Source organism: Artibeus jamaicensis, unplaced genomic scaffold (genome assembly GCF_021234435.1).
Source record: "Artibeus jamaicensis isolate MK-2021 breed Jamaican fruit bat unplaced genomic scaffold, CSHL_Jam_final scaffold_1283, whole genome shotgun sequence".
Lineage (NCBI taxonomy): Eukaryota > Metazoa > Chordata > Mammalia > Chiroptera > Phyllostomidae > Artibeus > Artibeus jamaicensis.
The window spans coordinates 15,659,870-15,686,463 of record NW_026522028.1 but is presented as its reverse complement, the minus strand read 5'-3'; the positions used below and the strand labels follow the sequence as shown (position 1 = coordinate 15,686,463).

At 39.9% G+C, this 26,594-nt stretch overlaps 1 protein-coding gene across 1 annotated transcript in view; it reads right to left on the bottom strand.

Moving 5' to 3' along the window:
* Positions 1-26,594, bottom strand: part of MAP3K15 (mitogen-activated protein kinase kinase kinase 15) — a 92,376-nt gene that overhangs the window by 30,821 nt on the left and 34,961 nt on the right. Inside the window, exons 7-11 of the mRNA XM_037157445.2 lie at positions 20,687-20,857; positions 16,117-16,229; positions 15,734-15,893; positions 13,382-13,532; positions 11,810-11,917 (exon numbers count right to left, since the gene is read on the bottom strand). Of these exons, the coding sequence (XP_037013340.2) occupies positions 11,810-11,917; positions 13,382-13,532; positions 15,734-15,893; positions 16,117-16,229; positions 20,687-20,857 (703 nt within the window). The remainder of the gene's footprint in view (positions 1-11,809; positions 11,918-13,381; positions 13,533-15,733; positions 15,894-16,116; positions 16,230-20,686; positions 20,858-26,594) is intronic.

Genomic DNA, 26,594 nt, shown 5'->3' with positions numbered 1-26,594 from the left:
AGGGATCAAATACAAAAGTCAGTAGCTTGATCCACGCAAAGAATTGTTTTTTGGTTTAATTCTATGGTCAATAACTTCTGCTATTTTACTTTCAATAGAGGTGTAGGGGAAAGAACAATATATTTGCCATAATTTGGAACACCAGAAACATTTTCTAATGTTTCTAGAGATAACAAAAATTCATTTGTTATCTCTAACCCAGTTTAGAGCAAATGATCTAAATTTGAAATAGAAACAATAAGCACATAGTAAGTACACAGTGACTGGCCTTTCAACTTCTATCAACATATCATGAAAACTCTAAAATGAGCATGAGAATAGCCCAACTAAGTTGAATGACCTGAAAAAATGTTTGGAGAAGCAAGAATATGGAAGATACCAGTCGGTGTTCACCAATCTTTGTTTCTTTTTCTCCCTGGGCACATAGCTAGAACGTTTTTTACTGCCTCCCTTGAAGCGAGATGGGGGCACATGATGGTATGTATTCTGACCAATGGGATGTGAGAGGAGGGGTGTGCATGAGCTCTGGGCCTGGCTCATAGCACCCTCCACATAAGTACTCTATATTATCTTTTCTCATTCAGTACAAGATGGAATAGAACCCAGCCAACCTACATAGGACATGAGACAAGAATACACTTTTTTCATGTAAATACACTGCTATTTGGGGGCTATTTGTTTTAGCAGTTAGCCTACCATGACTAACCGGATTTTCATGCTTTTAAAAAACAACTCTGTCCTCTCCCTCCACCACTATTCCCTGTCCTTAAATTTTGCACAAAATCAGCCTCAGAAGGAATGTCCAAAATCTCAGTTTCAGAAGAGCCATAGATTACAATATTAATACATAACAACAGTAAATTTTAAATAAGACAGCATAGATGGAACTAGAGAGCATTATGCTCAGTGAAATAAGCCAGGTGGTGAAAGAAAAATACCATATGATCTCACCTGTAAGTGGAACCTAATCAACAAAACAAGTGAGCAAAATAGAATCAGAGACATGAAAATGAAGAACGAACTAACTGACCAGAGGGGAGCAGGGAGGGGGACAATGGGGAAAGATGGGAAAGGGTAATTAAGGAACATGTATAAAGGACCCATGGACAAAGACAATGGGGGGGAGGACTGAATGTGGGAGGTGGGTGTGGTAGGGTGGAGGAGCGTAATGGGGGGAAAATGGGGACAACTATAATTGAACAATAAAAAAATTTAAAAGAAAGTACATTTGGTTAGTCTAAGGAATATTATAAATAATCAACTAGCTAAGCCCCCTAGAGAAAAAAAGTGTAAGAGCCAAATGACTGAGTATACGGCTTAGGAGAACAGCCACGAGCAACTGTGTGACAAATTTCTTGCCATCCTAGGGATATGAGAACAGAAACAGCAGGAGGATGGTTCCCAGTGGGAAAAGATCCATTCATACATGTTGATTAAGTACCTACTATGAGTACCAGCACTGAAGACATGATAGAGAACAACAAAGTCCCTGCCCTGAGGGTTCTTACATTAGAATGAGGGAGATGGGCAATAAATTGCACAGCAAATTAATAACATGGTAGAGGGTGAAAAGTACTACAAAAATAAGTAAATAAGCAGGGATTGGCATTAAGGTGGAGTAAAAGGTCATGATGTTAAGCCCAACGTTCAGGGCACATCTCTCTGATGACTTTTGAACAGAAAAAAGGGTGGGGGGGGTAAAAGAGTCAGCCATGCAGACACCTGGGGGAACAGTACCAGGCCAAGGAAATAGCACATGCAAAGGCCCTGAGGTAGCAGTATGCTTGGCATGTTTGGGAACCATCAAGGAGGGATCTTCGTGGAGTGAGTGAGGGGCGAGTGGTAGAGGAAGCTGGAGAGCTCATGAGGGAGATCATGGCTCCAGGATCCTCCAGGCACTACTTGGCTTCTATGCTGCTATCCACAAAATGCAGACTTTTGGGGAGTAATCTTGGCTGCCTGTGACAATTGTGTTAAGAGCACAGCATTCTTGTGTAAGTTTGTCCTGTTTCTGACATAAGTATAAAAGGTACCCCCCAGAAAGGGCTTCCCAAAACCAGCAGCCCTACCTGTGTGGACAGTGTTGGTGGCTACTATGTGCCTGTTGGTAACTTTGAGGCCCATGAGGAGCTGAGGGAGAAGTGTGCATTTTCTCCTGCCCTGTGCAGCCTCCTTACATCAGTGTGCTGTGTACAGCTTGAGAGCCAATTTTGCACCTCTCTTCCTAACCCCATCTTCGATGATCCAATGCAGCTTGCTTACAACTGGCCATGGTAGCAGAATTTATACCAGAGAAATTAGCAAGCATGACAAATCAGCCCTCTTTTCCCATGTTCCTTGGAGAGTTGGTTGTTAAACCTTGACCAACATAAGTTCCTGAACCCTTCGCTAATTAACCACAAGTTAATCTCATTTTATAGAGATGCTGCATATGGGTGAAAGTGTGCATGGGTGTGGTCTCTCCCACCAGCCATAGCCCACTGGGCAAAAAAATGCAACATTGTGTAGAGAAATGTCATCTCACTCTACGCCAGCAAATTTCAACCTTTCTCATGTCATAGCATACCTAAATTAATTACTAAAATTCTGTGGCACACCAAAAAATATATATTTTGCCTATCTGACAAAAATAGGTATAATTTTTATTTATTCACACTGGATGGCTATTGTTGTGTTGGCTGTTGTCATTTTTTATTTGATACTCTAAGGGTAAAGAGTCAGTGCCCCTGACTACTTAGTCAGGTACTGCATATTTTAAAAATTCTTGTGGCACACCAGGGTGCCACGGCACACTGGTTGAAAATCACTGCTCTAGGAAAATCTGCTTGCTTTCACAATCTGCAGAATTTCAAAACTGCACATGAAGGCAAAAGCAAAAGCTTCCTCTCAAAGAAAAAACAGAATTTATATTTGTCTCAGACATTTGCTCTGACAACTGTAAGCACTTGTGTAAAACATTTTATCAGTCAAGGAAAACCAACAGTTGCTGCTTATGTAGTTCTTTTCCATTCCTTATTATGGACTACAGGCAAACAAAGTAAAACATTTACAACTAGTAAGCTATTATAGTATATATACCAATGGAAATTTCCACTAAGGGCCAGCAACTATCATAAGATTCAAATTAAATGGGCAAAGTCTGTAGAATTCCATGAGACCAAAACCATTTTGCTGTAAAAGTATGAAGAGTCATTTTAATAGAATTAGTTTTTCTGCAAGTACTTGTCAAAATATGAGGTGTTTTGTACCCTGTATCAATGGAATAGTGAGATTACATGTTAAAATTTTGAAAATTCTCTTGTATCACAGTGGCATCAATGATACAAAGAAAATAAGCAAAATTAGTCTCTAGTACAAGAATTTCAACACCAAGAATAGGGTGCTCGGTGGAGACAGTGCCTGGAGAGGGGCACAAAGGAAGCACAAAGAGGGGTTTTGTGGGTGAAATCTCTTTCTTGACCTGCACTGAGTACCTAAGTGTGTTCATTTAGTCCAAATCCACAAGTTATGATTGATACACTTTTCTGTGTGTAACAGTACTAAAAAGATTAGAAAACCAAAAGGGGCAAATTTAATAGAAACACATGTACTCTTTTTAAAAATTTAACCTTCATTGTATTTTTTCAACACATGCATTCTTCACATGAGATGTATCTGTATGTAAACCATATATGTATTTTATTGTATCTTTAATTCTTCTCTTTTGCTCTCAAATATTTAACACACACAGGGCAGGGGAAGAAAACCCAAGCACATTATGGCAGTTCATCTTCACTATTGGCTGCTGACTCTATTATCAATGAGAAAAAGGTTGCTTCCCTGTTAAATATTACACAAGTTTACTGGTTTAGGCTTGTATTATGGACTGAATACTTGTGTCCCTGAAAATTCATCTATTACAGTCCTAACCTCCAATGTGATGGCAATTAGAGGTGGGACCATTGAGGGTGATTAGATCATGAGGGTAGAGCCCCCATGATAGGCTTAGTGCCCTTATAAGTAAGAGACAGGAGAGACTTCTCTCTCTCTCTCTCTCTCTCTCTCTCTCTGTCATGTGAAGATACTGCAGGACCACTATCTGCAAACTAGGAAGAGAGCTTTCGCTAGACTCCAACCATGCTGGCACCCTGATCTCAGACTTCCTAGCTTCTAGAACTGTGAGACACAAATTTCGGTTGTTTAAATCACCTAGTCCATGGTATTCTGTAACAGCATCTTAAGCAGACTAAGACAACTTGAGATATCATTCATGACTATTTCTTCTTTATACCTTTACTGAGGTATAATTGATGTAATTAAAAACTGCACAGCTTCTTGTCAAGATGGTGACATAGGCAGACCCGGCTCACCTCTTTGCACAACCACATCAAAATTACAAGTACAATATAGAACAACCATCACTTGGGAACATCAGAAATCGAGTTGAATGGAAGTCTGACAACTACAGAATTAAAGAAACTACATCCATACAGACTGGTCAGAGGAGCATAGACTGGCCCCACACCCATGTGGATAAAAATTCAGGACAGATATCTTAGGAGTGAGGAGTTCCAGACCAATACCAGGCCCCCCAGCCCAGGGTGCCAATGCCAGGAAGATAATTCCCCACAACTTCTGGCTGTGAAAACCACCTGGGATTGAATTGGTGGAGGAGGATGCTGAAGCCCTAAGCAAGTTCCTCTTAGAGAACCCAAACACTGACTCAACTACTCAGACTTGCTCCCTGAGCTACAGCACCAGAGTGGCAGTTTGAAGGGCACCAGTGGTATACAGGGATGAACTGAAGTGTCTGGCATCAGGGAGAGCAGAGACCACTGTCCATTTGCTGAGCCCTGTGCTCACAGAGCTGGCAAGCTGGTGCCACATCTGAGACTCCATCAACCTAGCTTACAATGTGTGACCCACCTTGGAGATCCACAGAGGCTGTAGGCCCACCCAACTTATAAGCTCATCCCAGCTTCTTTTCCTTAAGAATGGCTGGTCTTGGCTCCTAAATTTTATCAAAATAAGCAACAGCTGGCTTCAGTGAGCCCTAGAGGCAGCCAGATTAGTCACAGATTGGCTTGATTTGGGAATCTCCAAGTCCAGCACAAGCAGCAGCCATGTCAGACTGCTTTACAGCTCAGGCAGGGTGGTCCTGGGAAAAACACAGGTTGGGGCTGACCTTGGCCTGCAATGCCTGGGAAACCTCAGGGCCAACACACCAAGTGGACAGCTACAGACCATGTAGGAGTACCACCACCCCTGCCCCTGCACAACTGATGCTCCATGGAGGGCAGAGGCTGGTGATCTGTGGACACAGCCAATCCTTCCAAGGCTCAACTACAAGAGGAGGATGTACTCAGCCCACACAAAAAGTGTACCTTGAGTACCCAGCTTGAGTGATAGGGAAGGCTGTGCCACTGGACTTTACAGGACACCTATTACTTAGGTCACACTGCCAAGATACAGAGTCAAAGCAGTTCTACCTAATACACAGAAACAAACATGGGGAGGCTACCAAAATAAGGAGACAAAGAAATAGGGCCCAAATGAAAGGACAGATCAAAACTTCAGAAAAAGTGCTAAACAAAATGGAAATGAGCAATCTATCGGATGCAGACTTCAGAACACTGGTTATAAGGATGCTCAAGGAACTTAGTGAGGACCTCAAGAGCATAAAAAAGATCCATTAAGAAACAAAGGATACACTAACTGAAATAAAGAACAATTTACAGGTAAACAACACTAGAGTGGATGAAGTCGAGAATCAAATCAATGATCTGTAACAGAGGGAAGAAAAAAAACAACCAATCAGAACAACAAGAAAAAGAATTTTAAAAAAACAGGGATAGTATAAACAGCTTCTGGGACAACTTCAAACATTCCAACATTTGTCTCATAGGGGTGCCAAAACGAGAAGAGAAAGAACAAGAAATTGAAAATCTAGCTGAAAGAATAGTGAAAGAAAACTTCCCTAATTTGGTGAAGGAAATAGGCATGCAAGTTCAAGACACACAGAGAATCCCAATTATGAAGGATGTTAAGAAGCTTACTCCAAGACACATCATTATTAAAAGCCCAAAGGTTAAGATGGAGGCATAGGTGGAAACACTGTACCTCCTTGCACAACCAAGTTTATGAACAACAAATATTTAAAAACCAGAATGCAACCAAAACAGAGAGAAAATTAAACTGTACCGAAGTCTGACAACAAGGAACCATTCATCCAGACCGATAAGAGGGGTAGAGTCAGCGGGCTGCACAGAAAAAAGCAGCAGGACCCCACCCAGGTGCACAAGCAGCAGTTGGCAGATCCCAGGTGTGGGGTGGCAACAGGCAGACCCAGTGAGGGTACAAGGCGACTGGCTGACCGCGGTCACACATTCACGCGCAGATAAGCCAGGTGCAAAAACAAACTGTGAGACAGACCGCACAATGCAGGGCCCCAGCGCCAGGAAATAAAGCCTAAAAGCACCAATTGGAAAAACTTACGGGGATCGAGGTGCCAGGAGAGGCTCCCAAGCTCGCAGAGAGTTCGTTGGAGAGACCTACAGTGTCCTGGAGGGTGCATAAGCCCACACATCTGGAACTACCATCAGAAGGGCCCAATTTGCAGGTGGGAAGCAGCAGAGGGAACCAAAATCTGAGAGAGCAGAAAAAAACGCCATTGCCCCTCTCTGACCCTGCCCCCACATAAAGCATCACAACCCAGCGACCTGAGTTGCCTCACCCTGGTGAATACCTAAGGCTCCGCCCCTCATGCGTAACAGGTGCAAACAGACCAAAACATTATGGCTCAAGCAGGAAAACAGTTCAAAGCCCCAGAGCCAATACTTCTAAGCGACCAAGAAACAGCCAACCTATCAAATGCATAATTCAAAACACTGGTGTGATCAGGATACTCACAGAACTGGTTGATTTTAGTCACAAATAAGATGAACAAATGAAGGCTTCACTAAGTGAAATGAAGCAAAATGCACAGGGAACCAATAGTGATGGGAAGGAAACTGAGACTCAAATCAATGGAGTGGATCAGAAGGAAGAAAAAAATGACCAAACAGAAAACAATGAAAAAACAAGAATTCAAAAAAAATGAGGAGAGGCTTAGGAACCTCCAGGACATCTTTAAATGTTCCAACAATCAAATTATAGGGGCACCAGAAGGGGAAGAGGAACAGCAACAAGTGGAACACTTATTTGAACAAATAATAAAGGAGAACTTCCCCAAGCTGGCAAAGGAAATAGACTTCTAGGAAATCCAGGAAGCTCAGAGAGTCCCAAAGAAGTTGGACCCAAGGAAGAACACACCAAGGCACATCATAATTACATTACCCAAGATTAAAATGAAGGAGAGAATCTAGAAGCAGCAAGAGATAAGGGGACAGTCACCTACAAAGGAGTTCCCATCAGAGTGTCAGCTGATTTCTCAAAGGAGACCTTACAGGCAAGAAGGGGCTGGAAAGAAGCATTCCAAGTCATGAAAGGCAAAAACCTACATCCAAGATTGCTCTATCCAGCAAAGCTTTCATTTAGAATGGAAGGGCAGATAAAGTGCTTCTCAGATAAGGTCAAATTTAAGGAGTTCATCATCACCAAGCCCTTATTATATGAAATGTTAAAGGGATTTATCAAAGAAAAAGAAGATAAAAAACCATGAACAGTGAAAGGACAGCAAACTCACAGTTATTAAGAACCACACCTAAAACAAAAGCAAAGAGAACAGCTAGATCAGGAGCAGAACCACAGAAATGGAGATCACATGGAGGGTTAGCAACAGGGGAGTGGGAGAAGGAGAAGGGGGGGAGAAGGTACAGAAAATAAGTAGCATAGACAGTAGGTAGAAAATATGGGGGAGGGCAAGAATAGTATGGGAAATTATAATCTAAAGAACTTGAGACACGTGGTCATAAACTAAAGGGGGGAATGGTGGGGGAGGGGGTGTGCAGGGTGGAGGGGAATGAAGGAGGGGAAATAGAGCAACTGTAATGGCATAATTAATAAAACATATTAAAAATAAAAGTCCAAAGGTTGAAGATAAAGAGAGACTCTTAAAAGCAAGAGAAAAGAAGTGAGTTACTGGAAGGTTGCCAAATGGAGGGGGGAGGGGGAGAATGGGTAAAGAGGTGAGGGGATTAAGAAGTACAAATATTGCTTTGGGTAGTATGGACAAGCAATATACACATTCAATGCAATACCTATTAAAGTACCAATGGCATATTTCACAGACATAGAACAAACACTTCAAAAATGTATATGGAACCATAAACGACCCAGAATAGCAGCTGCACTTTTGAGAAAGAAGAACAAAGTAGGAGGGATCACAGTACCTGATAGCAAACTGTATTACAAAGCCACTGTAATCAAAACAGCCTGGTACTGGCATAACAACAGGCACATAGACCAATGGAACAGAACAGAGAGCCCAGAAATCAAACCAACTCTCTACAGTCAATTAATATTTGACAAAGGGGGCAGTAACATAAAATGGAGTAAAGATAGCCTCTTCAACAAATGGTGCTGGGAGAACTGGACAGCAACATGCAAAAAAATGAAACTTGAGCACCAACTTACACCATACACCAAAATAAATTCAAGATGGATAAAAGACTTAAATATAAGCCATGACACCATTAAAATCCTAGAGGAGAACATCAGCAAAAAAATCTCAGATATTTCATGCAGCAACTTTTTTACTGATATGTTTCCTAGAGCAAGGAATATAAAGGAAAGTATAAACAAATGGGATCTCATCAAAATTAAAAGCTTCTGCGTGGCTAAAGAAAACAGTATTAAATTAGCAAGACAACCAACTGTATGGGAAAACATATTTGCCAATGATACCTCAGACAAAGGTTTAATCTCCAAAATACACAAAGAACTTACACGACTCCACTCTAAGAAGACACCCAACCCAATTAAAAAATGGGAAAAGGACTTGAACAGACACTTCTCCAAGGAGGACATACAGAACATTCAGAGACACATGAAGAGATGCTCCATATCGTTAGCTATCAGAGAGATGCAAATTAAAACCACAATGAGATACCACTTTACACCAGTCAGGATGGCTATCATAAACAAAGCAACAAACAACAAATGTTGGAGAGGGTGTGGGGAAAAGGGGACCTTAGTTCACTGTTGGTGGGAGTGCAGACTGGTTGAACCATTATGGAAAACAGTATGGAATTTTCTCAGAAAAATAAAAATCGACCTGCCTTTTGACCCAACAATTCCACTGCTAGGATTATATCCTAAGAATCATAAAACATCAATATCAAAGAACCTATGCACCACAATGTTCATAGCAGCACAATTTACAATAGCCAAGAGTTGGAAGCAACCTAGGTGCCCGTCAGTAAATGAATGGATCAAAAAATTGTGGTACATATACACAATGGAATTCTATGCAGCAGAGAGAAAGAAGGAGCTACTACCCTTTGCAACAACATGGATGGAACTGGAAAGCATTATGCTGAGTGAAATAGGTCAGGCATTGAAAGACAAATACCATATGATCTCACCTTTAACAGGAAGCTAAACAACAAAACAAGCAAGCAGAAAAAACAAAACAAAACAAAGACACTGAAATAGAGAATAAGGGGACAGCGACCAGAGGGGACAGGGAAGGGAAGTTAAGGGGAAAAGGGGGGAGGGATTTGGAGGAACAAATAGGAAGGACACAGGGAAGAGAACTAAGGGAGGTGGAAATGGGAGGGAGGTTGGGAGCGAGGGGCGGGGGAGGCTGGGATGGGAGAAATAGACAAAAAAACTGTATTTGAAAAATAACTAAATAAATTTTTTTTAAAAAGAAGTACAAATAGATAGTTACAGAAGAGCCAATAGGGATGTAAAGTACAGTATAGGAAACAAAGTAATCGAAGAACTTATATGCATGACCCATGGACATGAACAATGGTGGTGGTGTTGCCTTAGGGAGTGGAGTGTGCTGGGTGGAAGGGGGCAAAGGAGGAAAAATGAGGACAACTGTAATAGTATAATCGATACAATATAGTTAAAAATAAAAAACTGCATACTTAATATGCATAACTTTATGAGTATGAATGTATGCAAACACCCATGACACCATCACCACAATCAGAGCAATAGATATATCTATTAATCCCCAAAGTGTCTTTGTGTCTCTTGGTTTTTGTCTTTATTTGTGTCTCTGTGGTAAGAACTCATAATGTTGGGTTTACCCTCTTAAAAATCTCCAAGTGTACAACACCATGCCGTTAACTACAAGCACTATGTTGTATAGCAAATGGCTGCAATTTATTCATCTAGTATAACTAAAACTTCATGTCAGTTGAACAATAGGAAGTTGTATTCTTACTATTTCTAATAAGGAATTTCTAATATGATTGAGCTTCTTATTGTCCAATGTTGCATTTTATTTTTTAAGATATTGTTTATTTTCACTTAAGATAATTTGCCTATACTCTTGTTTCCAGGAAAAAAATAATCCTCCTTTGCCAAGTTAATGACAGAACTCTGCACATGCCATGAAAACATATATACAGCAAATACATCTATTTAAGGCATTTGTTAAAGGTGCTATAACTTTTTGTTACTACAAAAGATTTTATTAAAGCAAAAAGAAGCTGGTGAAGTGCTTCAGACCCACAGATATGAAATATAGCTGTTATCACAAAACACCAGGCCTGACCCAACATTTCTGTAATGTCTTCAATGGGCAATTAAATTCAAATGTTTTCTCTTCTATATGGTCGGTGTGAATAAAATTGGAAAGTTACAAATCTGACAGCAGCTACTGAAGTTTAAACATGTTTAGTCCTAAATTCAGAAGGTCTATTTCTGGGAATCCCTGCTCTGGAAACAGCTACATGAGCATGGTAGTGTGTAACCACCAGAATGTACACTGGCGTATCTACTGTTGGGTAGAGAGCAAAAGAGACCTAATGTGCATCAGCAGGAAAGTGGTAAAATAAACTATAATTCATCCATACTCAGAAACGTACCACATGATACAAGAATATCAGAAATATTACACTTAAAAAACCAGGTGGATCATTGCTTGAGTATAGTGAATAGAGGTATACACACAGTATACACATAGAAATGAGTTTATAAAACAGGTATAGAGGGATAGCCACCAAATTACTGGGGATGGGAATGGGAACCCGATTTAAGAGATCTGTAGGGACTTTCCTTTTATTCCTTACCTACTTCCTCGTGGTTTAACTTTCTTTTTAACAAGCCTGTATTCATTTATACATATACATATATAAATATACACACACATATATACACACACACATGCACACACACAAATCCATACAACATGTGAGATAAATACCATATTTTGCTGTGTATAGTGTGCTCCCATGTATAATGCACACTCACATTTGTGGCCCAAACTTTCAGGGAAAAAAATCTTTCATTTTAAGTTTTTAATTCTATTTTTGATTTATTTATATTGAGGTACTTGGTTTTTATATTCTAAAGGAATTTTAGCATTTATTTTTTAATATATGGTACAAGAAATTTTATGTAACAAATGATTACAAAACATAAGAACAGATACAAGGTATTTCAGGCACTGCCCATGTATAATGTGCATCCTTATTTTTCCCTCTAAAATTTGGGCAAAAAAGTGTGTATTATACACAATAACATACAGAATATATAATGGAAAAACCTGCCTCTTTTCTTTCATCTGTGGTTACTCTCACATCTACTCCCACAACTCAGAAGTTAGGCACAGCTGCCTGCTCTTTCAAGTACAACATAGACTCTTCTACTTAAGAATCAAGTTTTGATTAAATCATATAGAATACAGAGCTGTTGGTGATCTTTTTCTTACCATCCCCATGGGTAAGACATGCCACAGAGAAACTGTCCGCTCCTCAGCTTCACTGTTTACAGAGATATATGAAGGCTGGTAGACTTTGGTTGGTTCTATCACCAAAACCTAGAAGAAGAACAGATTTCTGTAATGCACAGGAATATACAACATAGGCCACCCTGCCCACTGAGGAAGTGGGAAGCTGTGCACTTCACAAACACACATGAAGGACGTGCACAGTGTGTCAATGCTGCTCTACGACCCATGGACACAGCAGCCCAAGACAGAAGCCCTTGCCCTCAGGAGGTCTATGCTCTAATGGGACAGATAAAGGAAGAAACAGATAGTGATATGCAATGTGGTATCACACAGAACTCTGAACAAAATAAGGCAGAATAAAGGTGGGAGCTGGGGGAACTTCTTTAGACAGGGTAGTCAAGAAAAGTCTGCTCAGGAAAATGACAGAAAAATGAGGAATGTTACAGTTTTTGAGAGAAATAAGAAATTAAACTGGGTGATCACAGATAGGTACCAAGTCTAAAGAGTGCGAGGGGATGAAACGTGAGGTGACATCAGTCATCTTTTATTTTGTTGGGGTAGAGAGAGGGAGGACAGAAGAGGGCAGGAAGTACAGGAAGGAGACAGAGAGAGAATGAATTTCCAAAGCAAATGAAGTAATATATTTAAGATTGCTAAACCTAGGTAGAGATTACCAAAGTATCAGCCCAATTATTTTTTCATCCTTTCAGTAGGTTTAAAATATTTCATAATTAAAAAAAATTTTTTAAACTTATTGCTTAGGAACAAAATTATTATCATAATCATTTCAAATAAATTAATCTTTTATTAGCTGTTTAATGAGATTCTTGAATGCTACGTGTTCACAAAATCTCAAGGCATAATTTTGAAACACAAGTTCAGTTTCCAGAATGCTTAGATATCTTACTTACGCCTCCATGTAACATAGTCATAAAGCTGCAACAAAAACTCACTGAAAAGATAAAAGCAATTTTGCTTTTCAATAAAAAGTTGTAAAAAGTAATTTGTGGCACTGAGGCAAATCAGAGCTAAACATGAAACAGCTTTGAATTCCATAATTTCACTATTAGTACAGCACTGCTCTAGAGCAGGGTTTCTCCACCTCGGCACTACCGATAGATAATTCTGTGTTTGGGGAGGTGGCCACTGTCCTTGGCATCCATGGCTTCAACCCCATGAGCTGCCAGTTGCAACGCCTCTCCCATAATTGTGACAATCAAAAATGTCCCCAGACATTGCCAAATGTCCTCTGGGGGACAAAATCACATCCTGTTGAGAACCACAATTTTAGAGAATATACTTATTTATTAAAAAAACACATATATGTAGACTCACACAGTTCAAACTCATGTTGTTCAAGAGTCGACTATACAGTCAACTTTTTTATAGTAAGTTAATCTATCACTGGTTGATTCCACATAAAACTGATGAAAAGCTTAACATTTTAAATTACTCTTATGGTTTTTTCCTTTCAGAGTATTCAATAATTAGATAGCACCAGCCCCTAGTTTATTTTTTTTATCTTAAAGGAATGAATTTAGCATTTCTTACTGGAAATCTGAGTCCATTAGTATCTTTGTTTGTTGCTGCAAAAATTATATCTAACCAGAAGGTAAGCTGTTCTTTCCTTGGTGAATGTTCGATAACAGGTTTCTTGAAGTGCAGAATTAAAAACAAATTCTGAACTAGTGATTCCAAGTACCTAGAAGAATCACAAGCATTAGTAATTAGATTCCCAAAGAAACTAAGTTCAATTTTACTCCCTTTAAAAGAAGTTTCCTGAAAGCTTTATTTACTTAAAATCATATTACATAGTGAGTGCTTCTTAATCATTTGGCAGCCATATACTTAATTAAAACAAACCCAAATAGTGGGCAAAATAAGCTTGCTCAACAAAATCATACAACATGACTTTCTACCAACAACAGCCTATACCTCAATTTTGGGACATAGTGTTGAAAACAGAGATTGGCAAGCTTTTGCTAACTGTCCTAAATAACAAGAGCAAGTAGTCTAAAGTTAAAAGTAATTGCAAAATGACAGAATTTCAAACTCATTGTCTTTTTCTTTAATTCAACTTTTTATTTTGTGGTGTTTGCAGGTTTATATATGGTTGTATGAAATAACACTGAGAAATCCCATGTACCCTTGCCTTGGCCCAGTTTACCCTACTCCCAATGGTAACACTGCAGTGAATCATAGAGCAGTATCACAATCAGGACGTTGGCCTTGATACATCTGAGACAGAGAGTACTCCCAGAGCCACAAGGATCCCTCTTATTTCCCTTCTACAGCCACGCCTACTTCCCTCTCATGCCCAAATCCTCCTGGACCTTTGGCAATCACTAATGTAAAACTCATTGCCTTTTCTTAAAAAAAAAAAAGATCTGAGCAGGTAGATTTTGATGTTATGAGATCTTGAATCTGACCACACCTTTAAGTCATCAGGCAAGATTAACTTTTTGAAACATAATTTCGAGGCAGTGGTGGTCACATATTCTCTGGCACTGAACCAGGATGGCTCAGGTGAAAGCATCAGGGTGTTATTTTTGCCCTTTGAGGATAAAGTCCGGAGCTATCCTGGGAAAACATATCAGTTAGACTCTGAATGACTTGCTTGGGTACTATGCAGTACAGGATTAACTCAGCGGCCTGGGTTGTCCAAACTCTACATATTCCAAGAAGGATCTGGCCCTCTGGTCCTCTGGCCCTAGACTGGCTACAGGAAAATCACCTCTAAGCCCTTGGAATAGCCTGCCTAGTAAGAGTGTCTTTGTTTACCTGAAGCCTTAGGCCATACTAACAATATGATTTATGGTGGGGGCCTTGTGCAATGCTGTATTAGTATGATCTCTAGGGAGGCTGAGGACTCAGTGACTAAGGTCAGTCACATGGATACTTTATGCCTACATGACTGACCCCAATAAAAACCCTGGACAGCATGACTTGGTGGGCTTCGCTGGTTGGCAATACAATGGGAATGCTGTCATGCATTGTTGCTGAGAAAATTACTGTAAGCACTGTCCATACAAATCCACCAAGAGAGGGCAACTGGAAGCTTGTGCTTGGTCTCCCCAGACTGTGCCTCTTGCCTTTGCTGATTTTAATCTGTATCCTTCTATACAGAATAACAGCTTTTCTGAGTTTTGTGAAGTCTTCTAGCAAATCATGAACCTGAGGGTAGTCTTGGACCCACAAAAATAGATATCAACACTGTAATTTATCTGAAGCTCTGATGTAGTGGGAATGTATTTAAGCCTCTGGCCTGCTCTCCATGGAGCCCAGAAATCCTAAGAGATGGCCCAGCAATGTGTTTGTTGATCAACACAGCTGATTCTGATACATGCCAAAGCTGCTGGCTTTTCTTACTCTATGAAAAACCATAAACACATTTCCATGCTTCCAAGTATGGTTTCTTACAAATTTTAATGGCTGTATAACCTAGGGCCATAGTTATGTCACATCTTTTTAACCATATATCTATTATTAGTATTTTAGTTCCAGTTTTCATTTGTGATAAACATCATTTTCTTGCTGTGTTTTTCAGCTTTATGATCTACCTTTCCATGGATCCACAACACGTACTAGTACCAAAGAATGTTTTGCTCTTGAGAACCTGGATGACCTGAACAAATTAATAGGACTGAGAGTTTCATGTTGGAGATATAGCATCTAGGGATATATCTTGTGTGTGTCTGTCTGTCTGTCTTTCCCTTTTCTCACATAAAACCAAGTGATGCCTCAGAGTTGTTCTTTCTGTCCTGACTGCTATAATGAAGTCAGTAGGAGAAACATAGTAATTGCTATTGTTTTTTGCATTTAAAACTTTTCTCCCTGACAGAAACATGTCAAGACATGATTAGATATTGAGAAGGATAATGATAATTCACAGACATGACTCACCAGACTGGAGGCCTCAGTTTGAACAACCTCTCTGCTGCATGGATGGCCTTCCTGACATTATTGGCCAACAAGCTGATGATGAAGAAAGGACCCACATCCCAGTAATTGCTCATTTGCTCCAAGCATCCTTTTGTTCCCAACAAATTGTTCAGCTGGGCACCTTAAAATATGAATTTTAGATAAAGTTGTAAAAATGTTTCTAGTTTCTATCATATTATGCAAGCATTTACACAGAAGAAAAATGGGCATTTTATTTTGGCTAATGTGTGCCACCAGAGAGTAACTGTTCCTTCTGAAATATAATGCCAGTTACTTGAACATAATTTTTAATGCTAAACTTGTGTTACCAAAGCATCAACATGTGCAACAATAAATAGCTTTACCTATATTCCTTAGCTCCGCGGACATTTCATATTGTTGTCCAGCGACTGTCAGCAAAACTGCAAGGTTAACTCCAGTATAAAGAGATGAATGGACCTTGAACCCTTTGCGATACCTACAATCACAGAACCATCCAGTTCTTAATGTATAATATAACTATATATTACAGTAACATAGGAAAAAATGTGTAAATAATGGTACAAACTAAACTTCTTGTGAAAATTTTTACTACTCTAATTTATTGTTTCCAGCCCTCCCTTGAATCTTTATAAAGAGCTATGTGCAACACTCAAATATCTTCTTAAAAATTTCACAGTAGCAACACAGTAAATTATACTAGGGAGTCTGAAAATTATTCATCAGGATTATAAAAAATAGGAACCATGACCATTGTATAAAATAAGGAAGTTATGTTAAAATGTACCAAAAAATGTTAAACCTATTATGAACCTACACCCAAAAGGAGACCACAATTTGATGTCCAAATTTCATTTTTATGGTTAGACCCCCTTTGTATGTTGAAATTTTTATTACATATATGTTGCATCAATTACAGGCTATTTTTCTGAAGTCCATTTGTTTGTTTATATCATAAAATGGAATCATTTTTCATGTAGGCAGTAGTACTACTAGAATCTTAGAGCTCAAAGAACTGTAAGAGCAGTGGCATAAAGTGACAGAAGGTGCAGGAATCTATTACATTAGGATAAAGATACAAAACTGCAAATACCATTTGTATACCAAAAGGTTAACAGTGCCACTTTTAATTCTTTTATTTATTTTGTATTTTATACATAAAAAGTTTCTTTCTCTTCCATGAGTAACTGAGTACAATAATAAGAGAATCTGATCAATAAAATATGCCAAGGACTTCTAAAACAGAAGTTGTTTTGTCACTAGTGTGACAATAGAATTAGATAGTAACAAAGTATTAACTGTAGAAGTGAGAAGTTATATAAAGCTGTTAAAATCTGGTTTTATAAACTTTGGGACCAGAGGACATCAAGGTAGTCCTTCCAACCCCAGGCAACAAAATTCCAATATAAATGAAAACTTTTCCCCTGTATGTTTTGGGGATTTTAATTCTATGTCTTATTGTATTGATTTTTTTAATTTCTTTTATTATGAAAAGTTATCAGGGAAGAGTGCCAACAGAGTGACTTCTCCATGTCTCTTATCAATAAATCAAACAGGTTTAGCTTGGGGGCAGACAAGACTTGAACTTGGAGTCAGGACTGCACTTGCCGGTTTGTCTCTGACCAGCCCTGTGACCATGGACCAGAACCCCTTATTTCCCTGAGCCACATATCCCACATCCATACTTGCAGGCCTGGGTCAGACAACCCCCAAGGTCTCACCTGAGCCAACATGCCCTGACCGGAAGACTAAGCTTCATTTGCTCCTGTACCCACTGCCACTACTTTCTGAAGTGGGTGGAGAAAAAGAGCTCCTAAGACTTTCTTGAAGGAGCCACAGGTAGTAATTTCCTGACCTGAGGGTTGAATTCTCACCCACCATGGTGGGAACACAGCTTCCTATTTTGACTTTGCCAAATGTTAATTTATCTTCCTTACCCTTCCCTTCCACACTCTGAGTGATTCCTCCCTGCCATTAATGCATTAGGTACTCCTGAACTAAGAATAACACAAGATCCCTGCCCTCCAAGAACCTATAACATGATAAAAGTGATACGATCCACATATAATTAGTAAAGTAGAAGCATGACTGTGATAAATATCCTAAAACCACACAAATGGATGTCTAGAGGGACTCACAGAAGACATACAGAGTAATCCTCAGAGACTTCAGATATGGCTGAAGATGGTTAGAATTATAATAGCAGAGATCTGGAAAGTGAACCCCTGGCATAGAAAATGGTAGATGGGAGCAGAGATTGGAGTTTGGGGAGCTCCTAAGGAACTTTAGTTTAATTGGACATATATCAGGCCATGGAAAATAGGACTAGAGGTGAGTTGAAGAAAGTGTGCAGAGCACCCAGGGCAATGATTTAAGTTTGAATATTTATTTAATAGAGAATGGGCAGCCATGGTGGGGTCCTTGAATTCTAGAAGGATAGACTTTAGAGAGAAACCTTTGAATTTTAGAAGGACAGACTTTAGAGACATCTTTGAATTTTAGAAGAATAGGCTTTAAAGAGTCCACATAGAAAGCTTACACAGGATATTGTTAGAACATTCCTGGCAAAAACAAACAACAACAAAAAAACAAACAAGAAGGGTGCTGACTGGAGAGGGACAATGGGAAAGGACTGGCAGGGAGTAAGGAAAGACTCACAAAAGGGCTGGAATTGGGGACTGATTATATAAGTGAAACTTATCAAACATCGACTAAAAGTTCAAGAGTAGGAAGGTAAAGGTAGTAAAAGAAAGGAATACACTGAAAGCCATACCTTGTGGTGATGAGAAAATTACTTCACCCTTGGACATGGTTGGTCTTAAATACCAGCACCATCTCAAGACAGAACAGGTGGACAAAGAGCTGGCAATGTGAGGTCACAGTTTAAAACAGACATTAAGCTGAAGACCAGCTAGGGGTCCCAAGATGTGGAACTGACTAGGATCACCAGGGAAGAGTGTGTGCACAGAGAAAAGAGGACAGAGCAGTGGTTCCAAACCTTTTTTCCCCCAGGGACCAGTTTTGTGGAAGTCAATTTTTCCACAGACCAAGGGTACACGTTTTGTGATGATTCAAGTACATTACATTCAAGCTCACCTCCTGCTGTGCAGCCTGGTTCCTAACAGGCCACAGCCCCGAGGTTGAGAAACCCTGGGGTACAGGACAGAGTTTCCAACATGTATGGAAGGAAAACAAAGCTAGGTAGGTAGGTAAGCAGGCAGATAGGTAGATAGATAAATAGAAACAAACAAACAGCAGTCATAATCAAAAGAAAATAAAACAGCAATGCCAAGAGCTCTTGTAATAAAAATGGATAATGTGAGATGTTGGGATCCAGGTTTTGACTTATCATTTTCATCACTACCACCCTGGTTCAAGTCACCATCAGTTCTCTCCTAAATTATTTCAATAATGTTGTGTTCGCTGCCTCTGTTCTTGTCCCTGGGGTAAACTGTTCAATGGCCCAAATTCCTCTCAGCCAAAATTCCTCTCATCCCACTTTGCATGTGCCTTTGCAATATGACTTTGCCATTTCTCCCACCCATAGACTCTTTCTTTACCCCTTTACATTTAGGAAGGCCATGTTATTTGCTTTAACCAATAGCAGGCAGTAAAACTGACCTTGCATGAGTTCCTGGTCCTAAGCCTCAAGAAGCTTTGCAGCTTCTACCTTTGCTCTCTTGGAATGCAGCCTACCATGTAATAAAGCTGATATAAAAGGATTAGAACCATATGGTAGAAAATGGAGGCTCAGCATCAATACTCAGCACCAGCTGGCAAACATGTGTGAGGCAGTCTTGGACCTTTCAGCCCTCTCACCCTCCAGCTGACTGAAACTTTAGGAGTGAGCCCAGCATTTGGAGAGTGGAACCAGCAGAGGTTCTGCCTGGCCAGTCCACAGAATCATGAGAATCACTATTTTAAGCCACTAAATTTTGGAGTTGTTTGTTATACAGCAAATGATGGCTGATACACCCCTTTAAATGTATTCTTTGCATAACAGTGAGAATACTCCAGTTAAAATGTATGTCAGACCTTGTTACTCCTCTGCTCAAAACACTCCAATGTTGTATTATCTCCCTCAGACTAAAAGGGTTGTTTTCCCTCACATTTCCTGCCACTCTCCACTTGTTCATGCCTACCATCCTTGCGCTTGCCCAGCATGCTTCCTCCTCAGGGTCTTTGCCCTTGCTGTCTCCCTCTTCCTGGAACACTTTCTCCACACTTACCTGTAAGGCTCATTCCCTCACCATCTTAACATCTTTACTCACCTGCACTGACCACCCTACCAAAAATAGCAGACAACTTCTCCCAACCCTCCTTTCCCCCTCTCTGCTTAACTCTTTCCCATAGCCCTCACCATCAGTTCACATCCTGTATATTTTATTTTGCTTATGTGACTTCCAGAAATGCAAGGTCCATAAGGAGAGGAATTCATGTCTGCTGTGTGTTTATCCCCACAATCTAGAAAACTTCCTGACAAACAGTAAATACTCAATAAACCTTTGTTGGATGGATGGATGGATGGATGGATGGATGGATGGATGGATGGATGGGTGGGTGGGTGGGTGGGTGGGTGGGTGGGTGGGTGGGTGGGTGGATGGGTGGATATTGAAAAGACACTGAAAAGACATTGGCCTCACAGTGGGAAACAAAGTTCTGGAAGGAGTAGCTGGGAAGGAGTGTGCCAATCCTCCTTCTAGCCCCTGCAAATGAGTGAACTTGCAGGAAGAATGTCAGCATAAAAAAACCCTATTCTTAATGGTTTCCTTATGGAAAAAGTAATGTGGAAATTCCCAAACCACACTTATAGCACACTTTTCCACTACCAGCAAATAAGCAGACACATATACATAGGAAAACACGTGGATATTTAGCCACTGTAATTCTTCATTGCAGAGATGCACATGCTAATGACTAGGGTTGAGGGTTTACCACTCAATGGCGCTGTCTCTGCTGACGTAATCTCTGCAGTTTGATTCCAGAAACTTGTCCTTGTAAATCATTCCACACAGGCAGAACATAGCAGAGGTCGGGTTGTCACAGCGATGCAGGATCTGGAGTATGAGCTGCAGAGCCTTCTCACGGTCACCTTCCCAGTTTCTTCTGCAAGATTCATGTGATAAGATCATGAATGTCTAAATCAACACACAGGAGCATATATACATTCACTCTGTGAGGGACTGGGCGTCAGGACACTGTGTTTTATCAGAACAAATATAAATTATATTTATGTTTCATATTAAAATATAACAGCTTCCTAAGATCTACACCAGACTCCCAGTGAAGATGGAGGTGTAGGTAAACATGACTTGCCTCCTTGCACAACCACAGCAAAAATTACAGCTAAAATACAAAACAACTATCACCCAGAATCATCAGAGATCAAGCTGTATGGAAGTCCAACAATCAAGGAATTAAAGAAGTCACATTTATCCAAATGGGTAGGAGGGGTGGAGACACAGAGATGCCAAATGGGTTAGTCCCATATGCACCTGTGGTGGATAAAAATTAGGAAGAATACCTCGGGAATGAGGGATCCCAGCCCCACACCAGTCCATTAGCCCAGAGTTCCAGAGCCAGGAAGATAAGTCCCCATAACTTCTGGCTGCAAAAACCAGGGGGGTGGGGCAGAAAAACCGTGGGATTCTCAGGGATCTCTTCTTAAAGGGCCTGCAACAGATTTATGCAGACTTACTCCCTCTAGGCTCCAGCACCCCAACAGCAGCTGGAAAAGTACCAGTGGTACGTGGGGAGAATCTGAAGTGTGTGGTATCAGGGCAAGTGCCAGGAGACAGCTTCCTCCCAGAAAAAACTCCAGAGGCCTGGCAGCAGTATTGTCCCCTTTCTGAGCCCTCCCCCACACAGAGCCATAGAGCAGTGACACCATATCGGAGACTCCATCAACCTGGTTCACACAGGTTGCCCTACCCTAACAATTACCTATCCCATCCAATTTACATGTGTGCTTTTCTACATTAGGCTACACTACTAACACAGGGAGTCAAAGCAGCTCTACCTAATACATAGAGACAAATACAGGGAGGCTGCCAAAATGAAGAGACAGAGAAATATGGTCCAAATGAAAGAAAAGAACAAAACTCTAGAAATAGAACTAATCAAAATGGAGATAAGCAATCTATCAGATGTAGAGTTCAAAACACTGGTGATCAGGATGCTCAAGGAACTCATTGGGTACTTCAACAGCATAAAATTGACCCAGGCAGAAATGAAGATTATACTAAGTGAAATAAAGAAAAATCTATAGGAAACCAACAGTGAAGAGGATGAAGCCAGGGTCAAATCAATGATTGGGAATATAAGGAAGAAATAAGCATTCAACCAGAACAGCAAAAGAATTTTTAAAAAACAAGGAGAAGCTTAGGAACCTCTGGGACATCTCCAACTGTACCAACATCTGAATCAGAGGGATGCCAGAAGGAGAAGAGAAAGAGCAAGAAGTTGAAAACGTATTTGAAAAAATAATAAAACCTCCCTAATTTGGTAAAGGAAATAGATACGTAAGTCCAGGAAGCACAGAGAGTTCCAAACAAGTTGGACCCAAAGAGGACCACACCAAGACACATCATAATTAAAATGCCAAAAGTCAAAGAGATAATCTTAAAAGTAGGTAGAGAAAAAGCAGAGAGTTACCTACAAAGGAGTTCCCATAAGACTGTTAGCTGATTTCTCAAACTTTGCAGGCTAGAAGGAAGTAGCAAAAAGTATTCAAAGTGATGAAAAGCAAGGACCTACAACCTAGATTACTCTATTCATCAAAGCTATCATTTAGAATGGAAGGGCAGATAACGTGTTTCCTAGACAACATAAAACTAAAGGAGTTGTTCATCACCAAGCCATTATTATATGAAATGTTAAAGGGACTTATTTAGGAAAAAGAAGATCAAAACTATGAACAAAAAATGACAATAAATACATATCTATCAACAATTGAACCTAATAAACTAAGTAAACAAGCAGAACAGAAACAGAATCATAGATATGGAGATCATTTAGAGGGTTATCAGTGGGGCAGGGAAAGGGGGAGACTGGGGGAAAAAGTGCGAGGATTAAGAGTACAAACTGGTAGGTACAGAATAGACAGGGGGCGTGTTAACAGTATAGGAAATGGAGTAGCCAAACAACTTATATGCATGACCCATGGACATGAATTAAGGGGAGGATTGCCAGACAGGGTGGAGGAGAGCAAAGAGGAAAAAGATGGGACAACTGTAATAGCATAATCAATAAAATACATTTTTAAAAGATCCACACCAGTAAATTTCATACAATCATACTCAGTACCTACTTGATCCCGTTCCCTTTAAATTAGTCCTACACTGTGAATGACAGCATAAAGATATCAATGTATTTGGAAAGACAGACAAAAATATGGCAGCTTTCTGTAACTGCATGGAGAGCAAGAATTTTAGAACCTAAGTCTGAATCATGTGGATAAGACAGTTTGATAAGATTGCCAAGATGAATTGAAAAATATACCTTGACATTTTTTTTCTTTAACATATTTTTTATTTACTTTAAATTTTTTTATTGTTGTTCAAGTACAGTTTTCTGCCTTTTTTCCCCACCCTTCCCCAGCCTCTTTTTCATGGGCTGGATTTAGTAACATTCATCCAGTATCTTCTCTGCATACATTTCTAGGGCCCACAGTGTATCTTTTCTCCATCACTCCTCTTTACTTTTGGAGTGATGCATTATTACAATAAATGTGTCATGCATTCAGTTTCCCCTCCACTTGCTAAATAATTCAATTAATTGAATTTTGCTGGATTTGGAGGTCTTGACCCAAAGATGCAGGGAGTAAAATGAGTACACTCCTACTTTGTGACAGGCAAGCTTTGTTGTTCTTAACCTAGGAACCTAGGACTTTGATTCTTTTATTCTTCCAGACAATTACTTTGCTGACTTCCTGGAATCTTCTGGCTGCATTAGCTTATTTAATAAAGTTTTGTCTGTAAAAGCAGCAACAAATAAAAATTGTGTATACAGGATTTCATGCCACAGAGAGGCAAGCCATTTAACTGTTTAATGGAAATCTAAAGTAGTGTTAAATGGGATTCAGAATGTATAAAGTGGAAGATATCAAGAAAAGCTGGCCAGCTCAAGCCAGCTTTTCTAATAAGAGGGAGCCCTTGTCATCTGAGGGTGAAACACTATTCATTACTGTTAACTTTTAGTAACTAATTTATGGACATGATTTGCTCCAGTTCCTAAGAGTTAAAGGTCAACTGTAATGTAGGGAAAAAATCATTATTTCCCACCACCAATTTCTCCTCTATTAGTACAAGGTAAGTAAGTCCCTAAACTTCCTCAAAACTGTACATAATGACAAATCCTACTATGACTATGCTGACAGCTGGCCAAGTTATACTTACAGCAAAGATGTGAAATTCAGGATCTAGATCGCATATGTAAATGAACTAATTATAGTAATTCTACGGAAAACCCCTAGCTGGTTGGAGAAAATGAGGTTCTTGGCATTGAGGCCCCTGCCTGGCCTACCATACAGAGCCACTGTGTCAACCAGATGAGAAGGAAAAGACCCATGGTCAGAGAAAAAGGTGGCTCTCTGGTGTGCAAACCCAGACATTCTGTTTCCAACTTGGAGAGGTATTTGTCTTGGGATCACTTCATGTTGCCACACCCATTTCTCTAAAATACTGATTTGCTTTCCTAAATATTTTTTACTCTTTTATTACTTTAAGTGAATGGTAATCAGATAGTTTTATTCTGTTGGACATCAGCTACCTCTACTCGATTTCAGAAGAGACATGATGGCAAATGACTTAAATGGCCCTCTTAGTTTTTATTTAACAAACTCTTGTTTTTATGGCACTGAAGGTATGCCAGGCATTATTCCAGGAACTGCACCAGTGATAACTTATTTAATCCTTATAAATCAAGAGTCAACCAAGTATAATTAAGTATAAATAAAAGTGGAACCCACTACTTTGTGGGAAAGGAGTTATAGGACTTCTTTTTTTCAGTCTTAATGAAGATGCTTTTCCCAACACTCCCTGCTGCTGAGTTTAAAGACTACTGGGGAGAGAGCAGGCACATTTTCACAGAGACCATGAAGACTCCTCCCTCCAAAGGAATCAAAATCCTGACGACCACTGTTTGTCAGGATTTTATGTACTACAAAATCCTAGTAGTGTATACTATAGCAGGATATATGCATATACTATATACCCAACAGAAACATGTCCATTTGTGTACAAAAATCATGCAAATGAATGTTATACCAGCATATTAATAGTAACCCTAAACTGGAAACAACCTAAAGGTGTATTAGCAGTAAAATGAAGAAATCAATTGTGGCATATTCATACAATGGAATACTCCACAGCAATGTGAATAAATAAACTGATACATTCAACACCATGGAGGAACCTCACAAACACAATGCTGAGTGAAAGAAGCCAAACAAAAAAAGAGCAAACACTGTGTGATTCCATTTAGATGAAGTTCAAGGACAGGAAAAACCTATCTACAGAGAGAGACGCTGCAACAGTGGTTGCCTATGGAGGGGCGGGGATTGCTTGCAAAGGTGCACAAAGAAATTTTCTGGAGGGATAGAAATGTTTTTTATTTTGATAGGCATGCTGTTTACATGGGTATATCCATTTATCAAAACTCATCAAATTCTATACTTAAAATCTATGCATTTCACCATCTGTACATTTTACTTAAATATAAAAGAGAGATGTGACCTCAAATGTGTCATGAGACTCCTGAAGCCATCAGCTTGTGTTGCTGCTGTCCTACAAATTCTGCCAGTACCAGGCCTGCAGTCTATAGACTAATCCAGCAGCAGAAGCAAAGCCAAGTCTCTGAGAAACCAGGTACTAGAGTTCTCTAACTCAGATAACCTCCAACACTCACTTGATTCATTCCCTGAGGAAGACATTTTAAGAAGGTGTCGGAACTCTGACTCTCAAGCCAAATTTGAATAATCTCCCAGATTTTTCTGCTGTATGATTCAGTATCGTTCCTAGCCCCAGCAGAGAACAGGCCTAATATGAAGTGTATCTTGGCATGGTTCTTACCAGAATCACCTAATGCTGTTCCTCTTCCTATATCTTAATGGGAGGAAAGGAGACTGTAGGTCTAAGACATTTAGGCATCTGGGATTTTGTGAGGTTGAATGTGGCAAATTCCTAGTTATCCTCCAAATCCACAGTAGCCGAGTTTGGATGGGCACATAACCACCTAGCTAGAGAATACATTTCCCAGCTCTCCTTATCAGCTAGATGGGGTCTCATGACTATGCTCTCACCAATGGAACATGAGTAGAAGTGGAATGTGCAAATTCTACTTGCTTTAAAGGAAATTACTTGCCCTGGGATTTTACTCTTTCCCTGTTTCAACAGGCTAGAGCACAGAGTATTAGTGACTAAGCTAGAAAAAGAGGACAACACTCTTAGAAATGAAAGAGCTGCAAAATGGTCAGAAGCCAGATCCCTGATCAACTCCTGGTCAGTGCTATGCCACTAGCCTGACCCAGTCACCTCTAGAGTGCTATGTGAAAGACAAATTGCAACCAAATTTAAAGCACTGCATTTAGGCTTTCTTTATTACATCATCTTAGCTAATACTCCTAGCATATGAGTTTTTGAGGCTCATGGTCTCCAGGCTGGAATTTCCAAGTCTTATATATACTACCTAGCCCAGTAATTATTATTCCAAAATTCAGATTTACCAATACATAAAGATGGCACCCTCTTTCCCTATCATACAGTGTTAATCCTGCTATTTAAACTGTTCTCCCACAAAGATGGCCATGAGGTAGGTGGGAGCAGAGACCAGTTCTCCCTGTGCC